The sequence below is a fragment of the Pseudophryne corroboree genome, chromosome 7 (genome assembly GCF_028390025.1).
Source record: "Pseudophryne corroboree isolate aPseCor3 chromosome 7, aPseCor3.hap2, whole genome shotgun sequence".
Taxonomy (NCBI): Eukaryota; Metazoa; Chordata; class Amphibia; order Anura; family Myobatrachidae; genus Pseudophryne; species Pseudophryne corroboree.
In genome coordinates, this window is record NC_086450.1 from 423,084,081 (window position 1) to 423,103,194 (window position 19,114).

Genomic DNA, 19,114 nt, shown 5'->3' on the forward strand with positions numbered 1-19,114 from the left:
CAGAGGTAAAGGCAAGGGAAAAAAGCTGCACTCAGCTAGTTCCCAGGAGCAGAAGTCCTCCCCTACTTCCGCAAAGTCCACAGCATGACGCTGGGGCTTTCCGGGGGGGGGGTCAGATCAAGTGGGGGCACGTCTTCGTCTTTTCAGCCACGTCTGGGTTCAATCACAGGTGGATCCCTGGGCAATAGAGATTGTTTCCCAGGGATACAGACTGGAATTCGAAGACATGCCCCCTCGCCGGTTTTTCAAATCGGCTCTGCCGGCTTCCCCGTCAGAGATGGAGCTAGTGTTAGCGGCAATTCACAAATTGTACATTCAACAGCTGATAATCAAGGTTCCTCATCTCCAGCAAGGAGAGGGTTATTATTCATCCCTGTTTGTGGTCAGACCCATGGGTCAGACCCATTCTAAATCTAAAATCCCTGAACCTGTACTTGAAGAGGTTCAAGTTCAAAATGGAATCGCTCAGAATGGTCATCGCCAGCCTGGAGGGAGGGGATTGGATGGTGTCCCTGGACATTAAGGATGCATACCTTCATGTTCCGATTTTCCCCCCTCACCAGGCGTTTCTGAGATTTGCAGTAAAGGATTGTCACTACCAATTTCAGACGTTGCCGTTTGGTCTTTCCACGGCCCCGAGAATTTTCACCAAGGTAATGGCGGAAATGATGGTGCTCCTGCGCAAGCAGGGAGTCACAATTATCCCGTACTTGGACGATCTCCTTATAAAGGCGAGATCTCAGGAGAAGTTGCTGGACAGCGTGTCTTGGTCCGTGAAGACGTTGCAGATGCATGGCTGGATTCTCAATTTACCGAAATCCCAACTAGTACCTGCAACGCGTCTGACCTTTTTGGGCCTGATTCTAGACACAGACCAAAAAAGAGTTTTTCTTCCGGTGGAGAAGGCTCAGGAGCTCATAGCCCTGGTCAGGAAACTTTTAAAGCCAAAAAAGGTTTTCGGTGCATCATTGCACAAAGGTTCTGGGGAAGATGGTGGCTTAATACGAGGCCATCCCCTTCGGCAGGTTCCATGAGAGGACTTTCCAATGGGACCTATTGGACAAATGGTCCGGGTCCCATCTACATATACAGAAACGGATCACCCTGTCTCCCAGGGCCAGGGTATCTCTCCTGTGGTGGCTGCACAGTGCTCACCTCCTAGAGACCTGGATCCTGGTGACCACGGACGCGAGCCTCCGAGGTTGGGGGGGCTGTCGCACTGGGAAGAAATTTCCAAGGTCTCTGGTCAAGCCTAGAGACTTGTCTCCACATCAATGTCCTGGAGTTAAGGGCCATTTACAACGCCCTACGCCAGGCGGAGGAGTGGCTTCAGAACAAACCGGTTCTGATTCAGTCGGACAATATCACGGCAGTGGCTCATGTAAACCGCCAAGGCGGCACAAGGAGCAGAGTGGCCATGGCAGAGGCGACCAGGATTCTGCGCTGGGCGGAAGGCCATGCAAGCGCACTATCAGCAGTGTTCATCCCGGGGGTGGACAACTGGGAGGCGGACTTCCTCAGCAGGCACGACCTGCATCCGGGAGAGTGGGGACTTCATCAAGAAGTCTTCACACAGATCGTGGATTGGTGGGGACTGCCTCAAATAGACATGATGGTGTCCCATCTCAACAAAAAGCTAAAGAGGTATTGCGCCAGGTCAAGAGACCCTCAGGCGGTAGCGGTAGACGCTCTGGTGAAACCATGGGTGTTCAGATCGGTCTATGTGTTTCCTCCTCTGCCTCTCATACCCAAGGTGTTGAGATTAATAAGACTAAGAAGGGTCAGAACAATTCTCATTGTTCCAGATTGGCCAAGGAGGACTTGGTATCCGGAGCTGCAAGAGTTGCTCACAGAAGATCCATAGCCTCTTCCTCTAAGGCAGGACCTGCTGCAGCAGGGGCCCTGTCTGTTCCAAGACTAACCGCTGCTGCGTGTGACGGCATGGCGGTTGAACGCCGGATCCTAGCTGAAAAAGGGATTCTGGAGGAGGTCATTCCTACCCTGATCAAGGCTAGGAAGGATGTGACCTCGAAACATTATCACTGTATATGGCGGAAATATGTTTCTTGGTGTGAGGCCAGAGCTGCTCCTACGGAGGAGTTCCATTTGGGCCGTCTGCTTCACTTCCTTCAAACGGGAGTGAATTTGGGTCTAAAATTATAAAGGTCCAAATTTCGGCCTTATCCATTTTCTTTCAAAAAGAATTGGCTTCTCTCCCTGAAGTACAGACTTTTGTGAAGGGAGTGCTGCATATTCAGCCTTCCTTTGTACCTCCGGTGGCGCCTTGGGATCTTAACGTGGTATTAAGTTTCCTCAAGTCACCTTGGTTTGAACCACTCAAAACAGTGGAGTTGAAATAACTCACTTGGAAAGTGGTCATGTTGTTGGCCTTAGCTTCTGCAAGGCGTGTTTCGGAATTATCGGCTTTATCATATAAAAGTCCATACCTGATTTTTTTTTTTTGTTTTTTTTTTTTATTTATTTTTTTTTTTTTTCAAGCGGTGTGGGATAGAGTAAGCAGCACAGAGGAGCTGATTTGTGACAGTTACTGATACTGGCATCATGTAGTGCAGCTAGTGAGGAGACCTATAGGGTGTTACCACAGTACTTCATACGGGATACATATGATATCCCGCCAGACGGCATCCCATTTGTTGGAATCCTGGCGGCAAGTCCGCCCGCGATCTTGCTACACTCGCCTCGCTTGCCACAGGTTCTATTCCCATTCGGTTGGTGGCATGGACCCACCAACCGAGTGGGAATATCCGGCAGTGTTCGGGATTCCGCCTGTCGGTATTTCACCAACTGTTGGGATTCTGGTATCGGTCTCTTGAACGCCGGGATCCCGACAGCTGGTATATTGACTGCATCCACTTCTTACATATTGATTGCAGAACCCATCTACCTCCTGTAAGGCTGATTATGCCAGGTTAGTAATGCTGGTCACCATTAGGCAGTTCATTGGCATTATACTTGAGGTACCAGTACCTGTCACATGTCAGTAGCTAATTATGCAATACAATGTAATGTATTGTTGCAGAGCCATTTGGTATGTGCTGCTGGCAACCGGGATTCTGGCAGTCAGCATGCGGACGCCAGGATCCTGGTCGTTGGAATGCCGGCAGCCAGGACGAGCGCAACAAAGCCCCTTGCAGGCTTGGTTCTCTGTGCTTGCCACAGGTTCTATACCCACTCTATGGCTGTCGTGGACACCCACGAGTGAGAATAACCCGTTAGCCGGGTTCCGGCTGGCGGCATGGTCAGTGGACGGGATTCTGGCATCAGTATCCTGACCGCCGGCAATATAACTACATCCCGTTGCAGAGACCTTGACAACCAAAACTCGCCTTTCTTGGGTATTTAGGAACAAGATTACCATTGCAAAGTTGTTTCTCATAAAACAGTGGATGTAAAGTGATCGAAGTACATATCTAGAATTGTATTTACTGTAGCTACTACAGTTGTCTATATAAGATCAAGGCAATGTATTATCAGTACTGAAAAGGTGACATTCATAGTGTACAGCAGCCTTGTGTACAACATGTGGGATGGTCTAAAGGCAAACGGGGAGCTCAAAAGCATAGATTGTTATGGGACCCAGAAAAAGTGGAGTAGGACCCCAATTTTTTTTAAGTGAGTGGTCCCTGGGACCCACTTTTTTTTTTTTTTGCTCAGCGCGATCACTGCCTTTCTATACACATTGCCACATAGTAGAGCACCTTAGTCCACACAGTAATGCCGCTTACACATGAGACACATTATTGTCCTTATAAACATAATGCGCCTTACACATTATGACAACCTTTATTATTGCCCTTTTACACGTAATGTCTATTTGCTGCACATTGGTGCCCCTATACACATAATGACACACATACAGTAGTACCCTGTTACACATATGCCGCACATTATTAATGCCCTTATACACATAATGACACACATAGTGTCCCTTACACATATGTTGTACATTATTGATGCATTTTTACATGACACACACAATGCTCCTTACACATATTCCGAACACTACTGCACAACCAACCCACTCACATGCACACAGCACTCACACTGCCACTAACACTGTGACCTCTGCCTCTGCTTGGATACAGATGTGTCCTCATAAATCTTGCCTCAATGCTAACGTCGGGCACATTTTTTTTTATGAAAATGCATCTTATTTGCATTGCTATGTGGCTAGGATGCACAAGCAGCTTCTGCTGATTAAACTGATATGCATCATGCCTATATACTGTGTGAGACTGTGGCTGTATCTGCATATGAAATGCTACACACAGAATATAGGCATGCCGCATATCATTTTAATCAGCAGAACCTGCTGATGCCCCTAGGCATATCAAATGCCCTAGGCAATTGCCTAGTTTGCCTATGGCCGGCTCTGGTACATGGTGACCTTTGGAGGGGTGGAAGAATGCTCTATTGCTCTATACATTTAATGCTATATAGTTTGGAGAGCAAAAATAGACCACAGCTAGCATATGGCACAACATAAGTCATAGTGAATATTTATCCATATACTGAATACAGACACAGACTAAGGGGCATAATAAATTGAATGCCTGTTGGTACAGTTGTTGTGCCCATTACAGTAGGCTGATTTTGTTCGCACCTCCCATAGGTTGTGAGCAAATGCCTCCTCAGAAGTACTGGCAGCTTTCGTGCTTTATTGAATCTTTGTTGCTGGTAATGTATTTAAGAGTGAAATACACTAAGCCCCAACTATGTTATGTTACGTATTACACTTCTAAAGAGCAATAAGAAGTGATCTCTGGCCGTGAACCCAGAGTTTGGTGCTCAGGCTACACTGGACCAACACTTCTTAGAGTCTGAGGCAGATGGGGTAAATACAGCAAGACAAATCACTAGATGAGACTAACTGCTGTGCAGGGTACTTGTAGGTATTCACAAACCTCAGTTACAGCTCACTAAAACAGAGTGGGGAGTTGTTATCCTTCATATGGGCAAATTAAATGTAGCAACCGGGCTTACCGCATGGATAAGTCTCTGCCTGGAGTTTTTCGGTTAATACCGCTACGCCAGTGTGGTAAGACTCGGAGAGTGCACTTAACAGCCTCAGGAGCCTGAAATGTATGGTTTAGATGCGGACCTACAGCCCAGGGATATTGGCTAATAATTGATTAGCTCAGGCCCAGGGAAATTGGCTAATAATTGAATAGCTCAGGGCATTAGCTGTGTGGTCAGGGGGGGGGGGGGGGTTTCTTAATAATAATCATCTGCCAACTATACTAACAATATGGACTTTATTATAACATCTGCATATAGTTTTCTCTTACTTCCTAGAGGATGCTGGGGACTCCGTAAGGACCATGGGGTATAGACGGCTCCGCAGGAGACATGGGCACTGTAAAGCTTTAGAATGGGTGTGCACTGGCTCCTCCCTCTATGCCCCTCCTCCAGACCTCAGTTAGTTCCTGTGCCCAGTGGAGACTGGATGCACTGCAGGGGAGCTCTCCTGAGTTTCTCTGAAAAAGCTTTTGTTAGGTTTATTATTTTCAGAGAGCACTGCTGGCAACAGGCTCCCTGCATCGTGGGACTGAGGGGAGAGAAGCAGACCTACTTAAATGATAGGCTCTGCTTCTTAGGCTACTGGACACCAATAGCTCCAGAGGGAGTCGGAACGCAGGTCTCACCCTCGCAGTTCGTCCCGGAGCCGCGCCGCCGTCCTCCTCACAGAGCCGGAATATAGAAGCCGGGTGAGTATAAGAAGAAAGAAGACTTCAAAGGCAGCAGAAGACTTCAGATCTTCATGAGGTAACGCGCAGTGGTAACGCTGCGCGCCATTGCTCCCAGCTCACACACACAGGCGCCACAGTAAGGGCGCAGGGGGGGTGCCCTGGGCAGCACAAATATACCTCAGATAAGACTGGCAGAGTACTTATATATACTGTAGTAGGCTATATAATTCCAAATCCCCCGCCAGTATAAAGATTTAGAGCGGGACCGAAGCCCACCGTCAGGGGGCGGAGCTTGATCCTCCAGCACTAACCAGCCCCATTTTCTCCTCAGCATGCTGCAGAGAAGCGGCCCCGGACTCTCCCATGCCGTTAGTACAGAGGGCCAAAACGAGGGGGGGGGGAGCACATTATTTGGCGCAAAAATGTGGTGTTTTTACACATATATATAAAAAGCGCTGACAGGCTGGGATTTTTGTCTTGTGTACAGTGGCGCTGGGTGTGTGCTGGCATACTCTCTCTCTGTCTCTCCTAAGGGCCTTATTGTGGGTCAGTCCCCATAATATTGGGTATCCCAGTGTGTGTGGGAGTGTCAGTACGTGTGTGTCGACATGTCTGAGGTGGAAGGCTCATCTAGGGAGGAGGCAGAGCAGATGATTGTGGTGTCTCCGTCGGCGCCGCCGACACCTGATTGGATGAATATGTGGAATGTTTTAAATGCTAATGTGACTTTATTACACAAAAGATTGGACAAAGCTGAGTCCAAGGAAAAAGCAGGGAGTCAATCCATAGCTTTGACTGTGTCACAGGGCCCTTCGGGGTCTCAGAAACGTCCCCTTTCACAGGTAGTAGACACTGATACCGACACGGATTCCGACTCCAGTGTCGATGATGATAAGTGGCACCCAAGGGTGGCCAAGAGTAGTCAATATATGATTGTTGCAATAAAAGATGTTTTGCATATCACTGAGGACCCCTCTGTCCCTGACACAAGGGTCTGCATGTTTAAGGAAAAGAAACCTGAGGTAACTTTTCCCCATCTCATGAGCTGAACGCCCTGTTTGAAAAAGCTTGGGAGACTCCAGATAAGAAACTGCAGATTCCCAAGAGAATTATTATGGCGTAACCTTTCCACTCCCAGGACAGGTTACGGTGGGAATCCTCACCCACGGTGGACAAGGCTTTAACGCGCTTGTCAAAAAAGGTGGCGCTACCATCCCTTGATACGGCAGCCCTCAAGGATCCTGCTGATTGCAGACAGGAAACTGCCTTAAAATCAATTTATACACATACGGGTGCCCTACTAAGGCCGGCAGTAGCGTCGGCAAGTGGGCGCGGGGGGGGGGGGGGGTAGCGCAGTTGCAGCGTGGGCAGATACCTTGTCGTCTGACATTGACACCCTAGATAAAGATACCATTTTGTTGACCTTGGGTCACATTTAAGACGCAGCATTATATATGAGAGGAGCTGCGAGAGATATTGGGCTGTTGGGTTCAAGAGCCAATGCCATTGCAATTTCTGCTAGACGGTCCCTGTGGACCCGCCAATGGACGGGTGATGCTGATTCAAAAAGACATATTGAGACTTTGCCTTACAAAGGTGAAGTTTTATTTGGGGAGGGCCTCGCGGATCTGGTTACCACAGCTACCGCGGGTAAATCTTCTTTTTTGCCTTATGTTCCCCCACAGCAAAAGAAAACACCTCAATATCAGATGCAGTCCTTTCGGTCGCATAAGTTCAGAAAGGGTCGGGGCTCTTCCTTCCTCGCCAGAGGTGGAAGTAGAGGGAAAAGAACGCCTGCTACGGCAAGTTCCCAGGGACAAAAGGCCTCCCCGTCCTCTACAGAATCCACTGCATGACGCTGGGGCTCCGCTGAGGGAGTCTGCGCCGGTGGGGGCACGTCTTCGACTCTTCAGCCAAGTCTGGGTTCAGTCTGACTTGGATCCTTGGGCGGTAGAAATTGTATCCCAGGGATGCAAACTAGAATTCGAAGATGTGCCTCCTCACCGATTTTTCAAATCAGTCTTGCCAGTTTCCTCCCCAGAGAGGGAAACAGTGGCAGCTGCCGTACAGAAACTGTATCATCAGTAAGCGATTATCAAGGTTCCCCTTCTACAACAGGGGAAGGGTTTTTATTCAAGCCTTTTTGTGGTCCCGAAACCGGATGGCTCGGTCAGGCCCATTATGAATCTAAAATCCCTGAACCTATATCTGAAAAGGTTCAAATTCAAGATGGAATCTCTCCGGGCAGTGATCTCCAGCCTGGAAGGGGGGAATTTTATGGTGTCACTAGACATAAAGGATGCAGACCTTCATGTCCCCATTTATCCTCCTCATCAGGCGTACCTGAGATTCGCTGTACAAGATTGTTATTACCAATTTCAGACGTTGCCGTTTGGGTTTTCCACGGTCTCAACAAGGTAATGGCAGAAATTATGGTGCTCCTGCGCAAGCAAGGCGTCACAATTATCCCGTACTTGGAGATCTCCTGATAAAGGCGAGTTCAAGGGAAAAATTGTTACAAAGCGTATCTCTCTCCCTGAGAATACTACAACAACACGGCTGGATCCTAAATCTACCAGAGTCGCAGTTGATTCCAACAACTCGACTGTCGTTTTTTTTGGGCATGATTCTGGACACAGAAAAACGAAAGGTCTTTCTCCCAGAGTAAAAAGCCCAAGTACTCCAGAACATGGTCAGAGACCTGTTAAAGCCTAAAAGAGTGTCAGTTCATGAATGCACTCATGTATTAGGAAAGATGGTGGCGGCCTAAGAGGCCATTCCACACGGACTTTTCAGTGGGACCTTCTGTACAAGTGGGCAGGGTCCCACCTGCACATGCATCGGAAGATTTCCCTGTCCCCCCGGGCCAGGGTCTCTCTCTCCTGTGGTGGCTCCAGAGTGCTCACCTTCTAGAGCAGGGGTGGCCAACCAGTCAGTGACAAAGAGCCAAAAAACCTTGTTGGGTACATCAAAGAGCTGACATCGAGCCGATGGCGCTCATGCAAATATGGAATGTGGCCTTGTGCCTGCTAGGCCACACCCCTGGTATAAAATGCATTGAAAAAGCCAGAACGACATAAAATAATTTTTTTAAAACCAGATCCATTGAAAAAGCCACTTTCACAAAATATAATTGAAAAAGCCAGATTCACATAATAAACTTCAGCTCCCCCGTGTCACTCTAGCCAGCTCTCCCATGTGTCCCAATTTTCAGGGAATATGGTCAAGCCAAGAGGCTTGCCTACACATCATTTTGCTGAAATTGAGGGCCATTTACAACGGACTCAAACAAGCGGAGAATTTTCTTCGCAACCTACCTGTTCTGATCAAGTCAGACAACGTCACGGCCGTGGCGCATGTGAACCGCCAGGGCGGGACAAAAAGGAGAGCAGAAATGGCAGAATCCACCAGGATTCTTCGCTGGGCGGAAAATCATGTAAGCGCTCTGTCAGCGGTCTACATTCCAGAGTGGACAACTGGGAAGCAGACTTCCTCAGCAGACATGATCTCCATCCAGGAGAGTGGGGACTTCATCAAGAAGTCTTTACAGAGGTGACAAGTCGTTGGGGACTTCCTCAAATAGACATGATGGCATCACGCCTCAACAGGAAGATTCGGACGTATTGTTCCAGGTCGAGGGACCCTCAGGCAGTGACGGTGGATGCCCGGGTGACACCGTGGGTGTTTCAGTCGGTCTATGTGTTCCCCCTACTTCCTCTCATCTCAAAAATATTGAGAATCATAAGACGAACAAGAGTGCAGACGATACTCATTGTTCCAGATTGGCCTCGAAGGGCAGATCTTCAGGGACTGCTCTCAGAAGATCCGTGGCCCCTTCCTCTCAGGGAGGACCTGCTACTACAGGGGCCGTGCGTGTTCCAAGAGCATGGCGGTTGAACACCAAACCCTAGCTAAAAAGAGTATTCCAGAGGAGGTCATTCCTACTCTTATTAAAGCTAGAAAAGATGTTACGGCGAAACACTATCACCGTATCTGGAGAAAATATGGGTCTTGGTGTGAAGCCAAGGATGCTTCTACTGAGGATTTCCAACTGGGACGTTTTCTCCATTTTCTACAGACAGGAGTGGATATGGGCCTAAAGTTAGGCTCAATTAAGGTGCAGATTTCTGCCTTATCCATATTCTTGCAGAAGGAATTGGCTTCTCTCACAGAAGTCCAGACTTTGGTAAAAGGAGTGTTGCACATCCAACCTCTTTTTGTGCCCCCAGTGGCACCATGGGACCATAACGTGGTAGTTTCCTTGAGTCATACTGGTTTGAACCGCTTCAAACAGTTGAATTGAAGTTTTCTCACTTGGAAAGTGGTCATGTTATTGGCCTTGGCATCTGCGAGGCGGGTGTCCGAGTTGGCGGCCTTGTATTTCAAGAGCCCCTATCTGATTTTCCATGCAGATCGAGCAGAGTTGAGGACTCTTCCTCAATTTCTGCCTAAAGTGGTTTCGTCATTTCATATGAATCAACCTATTGTGGTGCCTGTGGCTACGGGATCCTTGGAGAATTCCAAGTCCCTTGATGTAGTCAGGGCCTTAAAGATTTATTTAGCCAGAACGGCTACGTTTAGGAAAACAGATGCACTGTTTGTACTGTATGCAGCCAACAAGGTATCTAAGCAGACTATTGCTCGCTGGATCTGTAATGCGATTCAGCAGGCTCATTCTACGGCAAGATTGCCGGTACCAAATTCAGTAAAGGCCCATTCCACTAGGAAGGTGGGCTCTTCTTGGGTGGATGCCCGAGGCGTCTCGGCATTACAGCTTTGCCGAGCAGCTACTTGGTCGGGGTCAAACACTTTTGCTAAGTGCTACAAGTTGATACCGTGGCCGATGAGGACCTCGTGTTTGCTCAGTCGGTGCTGCAGAGTCATCCGCACTCTCCCGCCCGTTCTGGAGCTTTGGTATAAACCCCATGGTCCTTACGGAGTCCCCAGCATCCTCTAGGACGTAAGAGAAAATAAGATTTTAAACCTACCGGTAAATCTTTTTCTCCTAGTCCGTAGAGGATGCTGGGCGCCCGTCCCAGTGCGGAAACATTCTGCAAGACTTGTATATAGTTATTGCATACTTAAGGGTTAAGTTATCGGCCTCTGGCTGACGCTGTTTTGTTCATACTGTTAACTGGTTATTGTATACCATGTTGTACATGGTGTGGGCTGGTGTGTATCTCGCCCTTAGATAACAAAATCCTTTTCCTCGTACTGTCAGTCTCCTCTGGGCACAGTCCTAACTGAGGTCTGAATGAGGGGCATAGAGGGAGGAGCCAGTGCACACCCATTCTAAAGCTTTACAGTGCCCATGTCTCCTGCAGAGCCGTCTATACCCCATGGTCCTTACGGAGTCCCCAGCATCCTCTACGGACTAGGAGAAAAAGATTTACTGGTAGGTTTAAAATCTTATTATAATCTTGACAGGTAAAAAAAACTATTTTATTTTGCTAAATAACCAATGTATTACATTAACATGATGATGTGCTGTTGCTAAGCAGCCGTCCGCTTCTCATTTGTCATGTGTCAACTAATGCATACTTTTACTTTAAGTGGCCGAGCGAATTCTATTATCTTCTAATTAGTTTTCCACTACTCTCACTCTCTGCTTTCGTTTAGATCACTTTGTAAGTTGAAAATAAATAAATTAAATCCTGCCTGTCAATAGATTTAATCTGCAATTATCACAGAAATCCCAGTGCACACTGTGCTGTATTCGTCAGAGTGTGACAGTTTTTGTGTTATTTCTCACAACGGAATTATGAAATGTTCCTATTGTTCAGGTTTAACATAACCTCTCAGCAGATTTGATCTGCATTATTTTCTTTGATAGATCAGGATGGGATCACACGGCATGAGATGGCCTTCCAATGTAATTATCCGGCTAGCCTTGATACCAAAAGATGTTTGGGCTGTTGCCGCTGTGCTTTTGTGGTGGCACCCAACTTCAGTTTTCTTATTAGCCGTTACTTATACATGCCAACTTTTTCAGAACTAGTTTCATAAAATGGCCTGTGTTAATGGAATCTATAGTTTGTGCTGCATACTCTGAAGTAAATTATGTTGCTGTATGTGCTGTGCCCTTGAGCAGGAATATGGGTCCCAGAGCTGAAAGGGGCCCACCTTTCCTGTCAAAGTTATGTGTCATATACATTTTCACAATAGGGTGTACATATGGGCCCTTACAAACTTTTGCCTTGGGGCCTACAATATATCTAGTTATGCTCCCTTACCTGCTCACTGTAATGTTGTATAAAATAAACTGGAGGGCGTTGTAATGTTACATAATATAAGAACTGGGTACACTGTAATGTGGCATACTATGAACTGGGAGCACTGTATGTCATAATGTGAATTATGGGTACTGTGTTGCGTGTGTACTGGTGGCCCTACAATGTAACATAATGTGAACTAAGGCAATACTATGAGGCATAACATTAACTAGGGCACTACTATGTTTCAGAAAATAAACTAGCGCACAACTATGGGGCATAACATTAACAATTGCTGCAGAGTGGTGTCACTGTAGAATCAATGGGACAGGGGCCACTTCAAAATGTTGCTATGGGCCCACTAAGTTTTGGCTATGGCCCTGCCACCACATCATGGTGGATTACAAAATACAGCAAATTTCTGATTACTACCTTTCAAATAACTCCCAAGAGAGACTTCCCAATGTCTGAAGTGGCTTTACTTCTAAAGTGCAGATGTTGCATAGAAGCTCTCACATTTATTGACATTGATTACGCTAGACAAATAAGTGAATAAACCATTGATGGCTGTGGATCTTTGCAACGAAAATGCAATGTTATTTATACATATCCTCAATATATACAACCAGACTAAAGGAAGTCCGGTTGATTGTCCATCTTCTGGTCAGAAATAGCGTCTCTTCTTACTCCTTTTCTTATGTTTCCAGACATCATGGCTGACAAAGATGGAATTAAACCCATTGAAGATGATGCAGAAGATGAGGTTGACCTGAATTACAAGGCCCCTGAGAAGAAGTCTTTACAGGAGATCCAGGAACTGGACAAAGATGACGAAAGCCTTACCAAATACAAGCAGACTCTGCTGGGTAACTTGCCGGCCACCGTGGGTAAGTCGCGACTCTCATACGGGGATATCTGTTACTGTTTTCACATATATCCACTAAAGCAGCAACTCTGGGGAAACGCAGGTGTCCTATTTTGGCTTTGGAGCCGTTTATGTGGCAATATTTAGACTCAAGACATCATACAACCTGTTAAACAGATAACAGCATTGCAATTAAATGGGGTTATTCCCTTAATCTGTAAATTCTCTTTTAAAATGTATTTGATGAAATGAATATAATACTTCATTTCTGTTTCATTATGGACTGATTCCTCCAGGGAAGGGGTTTCTTTAAATAAGACTTGTTATTTCTAGCTTGCAGTTGTCTAAAGACACACATTAAGATGGCATTGTGCGTAATGCTATTGTGGATTATTTTATAATTCAGCCTCTCCGAGGTGACTGTAAACTTTTTTGAATGTAATTATATTTTCTTTAGTTACACCTTTTCTCTCAATTGTTAAATCTTTTTTTTTTTTTTTTAAATAACAACTGTAAGTGTCAAATTTGGCACCATTTACCATTTGTATATGCAGTAAAACATGAGTGAACTGGTAATCTCTCTGCTTTAAAGGAAGACCATGTTTTATCACAGGGCTAAGCATCTTGTGGTGCTCCAATTGCAGTGGAATGACAGATCCCAGCATGCCCTGCTACAGTCCTAAGCATGTCCTAAGAGCAATACTATGGTAGGGAACACTGGGAGGTGTAGTTCCACAACAGCAGGACTAACGCAGGTTACCTCCCCTTGTTTTAGTACTATAAAAATCTTACTGCCTTATTGTCATTCTGGGCAATATCTCTCTCTCTCTCTCTCTCTCTCTCTCTCTCTCTATCATATGCCCTCATTCATTGACTGAATCACTAATTCTCTTACTTCCCGAAATGTTAGGAGAATGAAATGTAACCTAGGTATTCTGCAGATAGGAAATGGGAAAATTGCGTATTTGGAATTTTAAGAAGTCTCCCCTAAGGAGATGAAGAGGGGGTTGACATAATGGCGACATTACCGATGCGTGGCTTGCTTTGCGTGAACGATAACCGACTATCTGATCAAAATTTGGATTGCACATCCAGTGTGTAGAATTTAATAAACTACAAAAATGGTCTCGTCACCTTTTACCATATCTGCCACAGGTAACTCCAAGTATCATGGATTAATATTTACTTACATTAAGATGCCTCAAATTTACAGCTCTATAGATTTACCAAATTTTTAACACTCGTTTATATTTACATCCATGAAAATCAGAAACTTCTGTGCGATTAATGGGTGTCTCCACCAATGCAATATCCCTCGGGTCAGGGCGGCACTCGCAGGTCTTGCACAAAAATAAATCACAGGGAAATACCCTTCACAAGAGGTCAGATCTTACCTGTGAAGGTATATAATATATTTATTTACTTACTGCCTGGTACCTTTCCTCTCTCCATTTCATCACTCTCCAAGCGATGATGCATCTAGCCATGTGTGGCCCTTTGCCTGTGAGAATCTAGGCTTGTTTTCTTTTTATCCCATTGACTCAGCCCCTTTGCAAATAATTTCAACATTGAAAGAAATGATTGCAGGCTCTCGGTTGCTAGAGAAGAAAGTATCGATCGGTCTACGTTCCTCTTCAGAACTGGCCTTTCTGTGTATATTCTTTTGTCTTGAACGTTAGTGTTCACACCGTGTAATCCTTTGTACAATGAGCTGATGATTAAGCATCAACACATCCGAAGCAAACACAAACAAACAAAAACAAAACCCTTCTGGCCATCGCGTTGTGCGATTGGCCATCTGTGCTAGGTGCCGGCAGGTGAATGGTAACAAGGATTCGGAGCGTATTCCGAGGCGGTAGCTGGCGGAACAGATGTGCCTTTTAGAGATGATTAATCACAGGAGCTAAGCTGTACTGTAGGCACTTATCTGCAGATCCGTACCAAGAAGTCTGTAGAGAGTCTAATAGAAAATGGAGAGTGCGAGGGGAATGAAGGCTTTAAATGGAATCAAGAGCGAAGTTCATTGTGAAATACCTCTCAGGGTTTGTGCTTATCCTGAGAGCCGTACACAGGAGCATTAGGTGATGGTTATCTCTGAAGGAGCTGTCTAGTTCTTGATATAGAGCTGGGTGACTAGAAATATGAAGTATCTCTTCCTGCATCTCTACTGGATTATCTAATATGAAAGACTCTTTAGAACTTGGATTTTAAAGTGGGTTATTATTTCAGCAGTACTGTAGTTAGGCCTTTCCTACTGCAGCCCCATTTACCAGCATATAATGCAATGCATATAATATATATATGTGTGTGTGTGTATGTATATGTGTGTGTGTGTATGTATATGTGTGTGTGTGTGTGTGTGTGTGTATGTGTGTGTGTATATATATATATATATATATATATATATATATATATATATATTTCTCTGACGTCCTAGTGGATGCTGGGGACTCCGTAAGGACCATGGGGAATAGCGGCTCCGCAGGAGACTGGGCACAAAAGTAAAGCTTTAGGACTACCTGGTGTGCACTGGCTCCTCCCCCTATGACCCTCCTCCAAGCCTCAGTTAGATTTTTGTGCCCGAACGAGAAGGGTGCACACTAGGTGGCTCTTCTGAGCTGCTTAGTGAAAAGTTTAGTTTTAGGTTTTTTATTTTCAGTGAGACCTGCTGGCAACAGGCTCACTGCATCGAGGGACTAAGGGGAGAAGAAGCGAACTCACCTGCGTGCAGAGTGGATTGGGCTTCTTAGGCTACTGGACACCATTAGCTCCAGAGGGATCGAACACAGGCCCAGCCATGGAGTCCGGTCCCGGAGCCGCGCCGCCGGCCCCCTTACAGAGCCAGAAGCAAGAAGAGGTCCGGAAAATCGTCGGCAGAAGACATCCTGTCTTCACCAAGGTAGCGCACAGCACTGCAGCTGTGCGCCATTGCTCCTCAGCACACTTCACACTTCGGTCACTGAGGGTGCAGGGCGCTAGGGGGGGGCGCCCTGAGCAGCAATAAAAACACCTTGGCTGGCGAAAATACATCACATATAGCCCCCAGGGCTTTATGGATGAATTTTAACCCCTGCCAGAATACACAGAAAAACGGGAGATAAGGCCGCCGAGAAGGGGGCGGAGCATATCTCCTCGGCACACTGGCGCCATTTTCCCTCACAGCTCCGTTGGAGGGAAGCTCCCTGGCTCTCCCCTGCAGTCACTACACTACAGAAAGGGTTAAAAAAGAGAGGGGGGCACTAATTAGGCGCAGTATTAAAAATACAGCAGCTATAAGGGGAAAAACACTTATATAAGGTTATCCCTGTATATATATAGCGCTCTGGTGTGTGCTGGCAAACTCTCCCTCTGTCTCCCCAAAGGGCTGGTGGGGTCCTGTCCTCTATCAGAGCATTCCCTGTGTGTGTGCTGTGTGTCGGTACGTTTGTGTCGACATGTATGAGGAGGAAAATGATGTGGAGACGGAGCAAATTGCCTGTAATAGTGATGTCACCCCCTAGGGGGTCGACACCTGAGTGGATGAACTGTTGGAAGGAATTACGTGACAGTGTCAGCTCTGTATAAAAGACAGTGGTTGACATGAGACAGCCGGCTACTCAGCTTGTGCCTGTCCAGACGTCTCATAGGCCGTCAGGGGCTCTAAAGCGCCCGTTACCTCAGATGGCAGATACAGACGCCGACACGGATACTGACTCCAGTGTCGACGGTGAAGAGACAAATGTGACTTCCAGTAGGGCCACACGTTACATGATTGAGGCAATGAAAAATGTTTTACACATTTCTGATAATACGAGTACCACCAAAAAGGGGTATTATGTTCGGTGAGGAAAAACTACCTGTAGTTTTCCTGAATCTGAGAAATTAAATGAGGTGTGTGATGATGCGTGGGTTTCCCCCGATAACTGATAATTTCTAAAATGTTATTGGCATTATATCCTTTCCCGCCAGAGGTTAGGGTGCGTTGGGAAACACCCCCTAGGGTGGGTAAAGCGCTCACACGCTTGTAAGAACAAGGGCTCTACCCTCTCCTGAGATGGCCGCCCTTAAGGATCCTGCTGATAGAAAGCAGGAGGGTATCCTAAAATGTATTTACACACATACTGGTGTTATACTGCGACCAGCAATCGCCTCAGCCTGGATGTGCAGTGCTGGGTTGGCGTGGTCGTATTCCCTGACTGAAAATATTGATACCCTAGATAGGGACAGTATATTATTGCCTATAGAGCATTTAAAAGATGCATTTCTATATATGCGTGATGCACAGCGGAATATTTGCCGACTGGCATCAAGTGTAAGTGCGTTTTCCATTTCTGCCAGAAGAGGGTTATGGACACGACAGTGGTCAGGTGATGCGGATTCCAAACGGCATTTGGAAGTATTGCCTTATAAAGGGGAGGAGTTATTTGGGGTCGGTCTTTCAGACCTGGTGGCCACGGCAACAGCTGGGAAATCCACGTTTGTACCCCAGGTCGCCTCTCAACATAAGAAGACGCCGTATTATCAGGCGCAGTCCTTTCGTTCCCAGAAGGGCAAGCGGGCAAAAGGTTCCTCATTTCTGCCCCGTGACAGAGGGAGAGGAAAAAGGCTGCAGAAATCAGCCAGTTCCCAGGAACAGAAGCCCTCTCCCGCCTCTGCCAAGCCCTCAGCATGACGCTGGGGCTTTACAAGCAGACTCAGGCACGGTGGGGGCCCGTCTCAATGAATTTCAGCGCGCAGTGGGCTCACTCGCAAGTAGACCCCTGGATCCTTCAGGTGATATCTCAGGGGTACAAATTGGAATTCGAGACGTCTCCCCCTCGCCGTTTTCCTAAAGTCGGCTTTACCGACGTCTCCCTCTGACAGGGAGGCAGTTTTGGAAGCCATTCACAAGCTGTATTCCCAGCAGGTGATAATCAAGGTACCCCTCCTGCAACAGGGAACGGGGTATTATTCCACACTGTTGTGGTACCGAAGCCGGACGGCTCGGTGAGACCGATTCTAAATCTAAAATCTTTGAACACTTACATACGGAGGTTCAAATTCAAGATGGAGTCACTCAGAGCAGTGATTGCGAACCTGGAAGAAGGGGACTACATGATGTCTCGGGACATCAAGGATGCTTACCTTCATGTCCCAATTTACCCTTCTCACCAAGGGTACCTCAGGTTTGTGGTACAGAGCTGTCACTATCAGTTTCAGACGCTGCCGTTTGGATGGTCCACGGCACCCCGGGTCTTTACCAAGGTAACGGCCGAAATGATGATACTCCTTCGAAGGAAGGGAGTTTTAGTTATCCCTTACTTGGACGATCTCCTGATAAGGGTAAGATCCAGAGAACAGTTGGAGGTCGGTGTAGCACTATCTCAGGTAGTGTTGCGGCAGCACGGTTGGATTCTCAATATTCCAAAATCGCAGCTGGTTCTGACGACTCGTCTTCTGTTCCTAGGGATGATCCTGGACACAGTCCAGAAAAAGGTGTTTCTCCCGGAGGAGAAAGCCAGGGAGTTATCCGAGCTAGTCAGGAACCTCCTAAAACCGAGCCAAGTCTCAGTGCATCAATGCACAAGGGTTCTGGGAAAAATGGTGGCTTCCTACGAAGCAATCCCATTCGGCAGATTCCACGCAAGAACTTTCCAGTGGGACCTGCTGGACAAATGGTCCGGGTCGCATCTTCAGATGCATCAGCGGATAACCCTGTCACCAAGGACAAGGGTGTCCCTCCTGTGGTGGTTGCAGAGTGCTCATCTTCTAGAGGGCCGCAGATTCGGCATTCAGGACTGGGTCCTGGTGACCACGGATGCCAGCCTGCGAGGCTGGGGAGCAGTCACACAGGGAAGGAATTTCCAGGGCTTATGGTCAAGCCTGAAGACATCACTTCACATAAATATCCTGAAGCTAAGGGCCATTTACAATGCTCTAAGCTTAGCAAGACCTCTGCTTCAAGGTCAGCCGGTGTTGATCCAGTCGGACAACATCACGGCAGTCACCCACGTAAACAGACAGGGTGGCACAAGAAGCAGGAGGGCAATGGCAGAAGCTGCAAGGATTCTTCGCTGGGCGGAAAATCATGTGATAGCACTGTCAGCAGTGTTCATTCCGGGAATGGACAACTGGGAAGCAGACTTCCTCAGCAGACACGACCTCCACCCGGGAGAGTGGGGACTTCACCCAGAAGTCTTCCACATGATTATAAACCGTTGGGAAAAACTCGACAGGTATTGCGCCAGGTCAAGGGACCCTCAGGCAATAGCTGTAGACGCTCTGGTAACACCGTGGGTGTATCGGTCAGTGTATGTGTTCCATCCTCTGCCTCTCATACACAAGGTACTGAGAATTATAAGATGGAG

The 19,114-nt window shown here is 47.0% G+C and overlaps 1 protein-coding gene across 2 annotated transcripts in view; it reads left to right on the forward strand.

Annotated features, from left to right (window-relative positions):
* The window catches only part of LOC134945493 (rho GDP-dissociation inhibitor 2-like), a 202,383-nt gene that overhangs the window by 99,442 nt on the left and 83,827 nt on the right, over nt 1–19,114 (forward strand). For both annotated transcript variants that reach the window (XM_063934818.1, XM_063934817.1), the window contains exon 2: nt 12,631–12,810. In XM_063934818.1, the coding sequence (XP_063790888.1) occupies nt 12,636–12,810 (175 nt within the window). In that variant the 5' untranslated portion in view covers nt 12,631–12,635. The remainder of the gene's footprint in view (nt 1–12,630; nt 12,811–19,114) is intronic.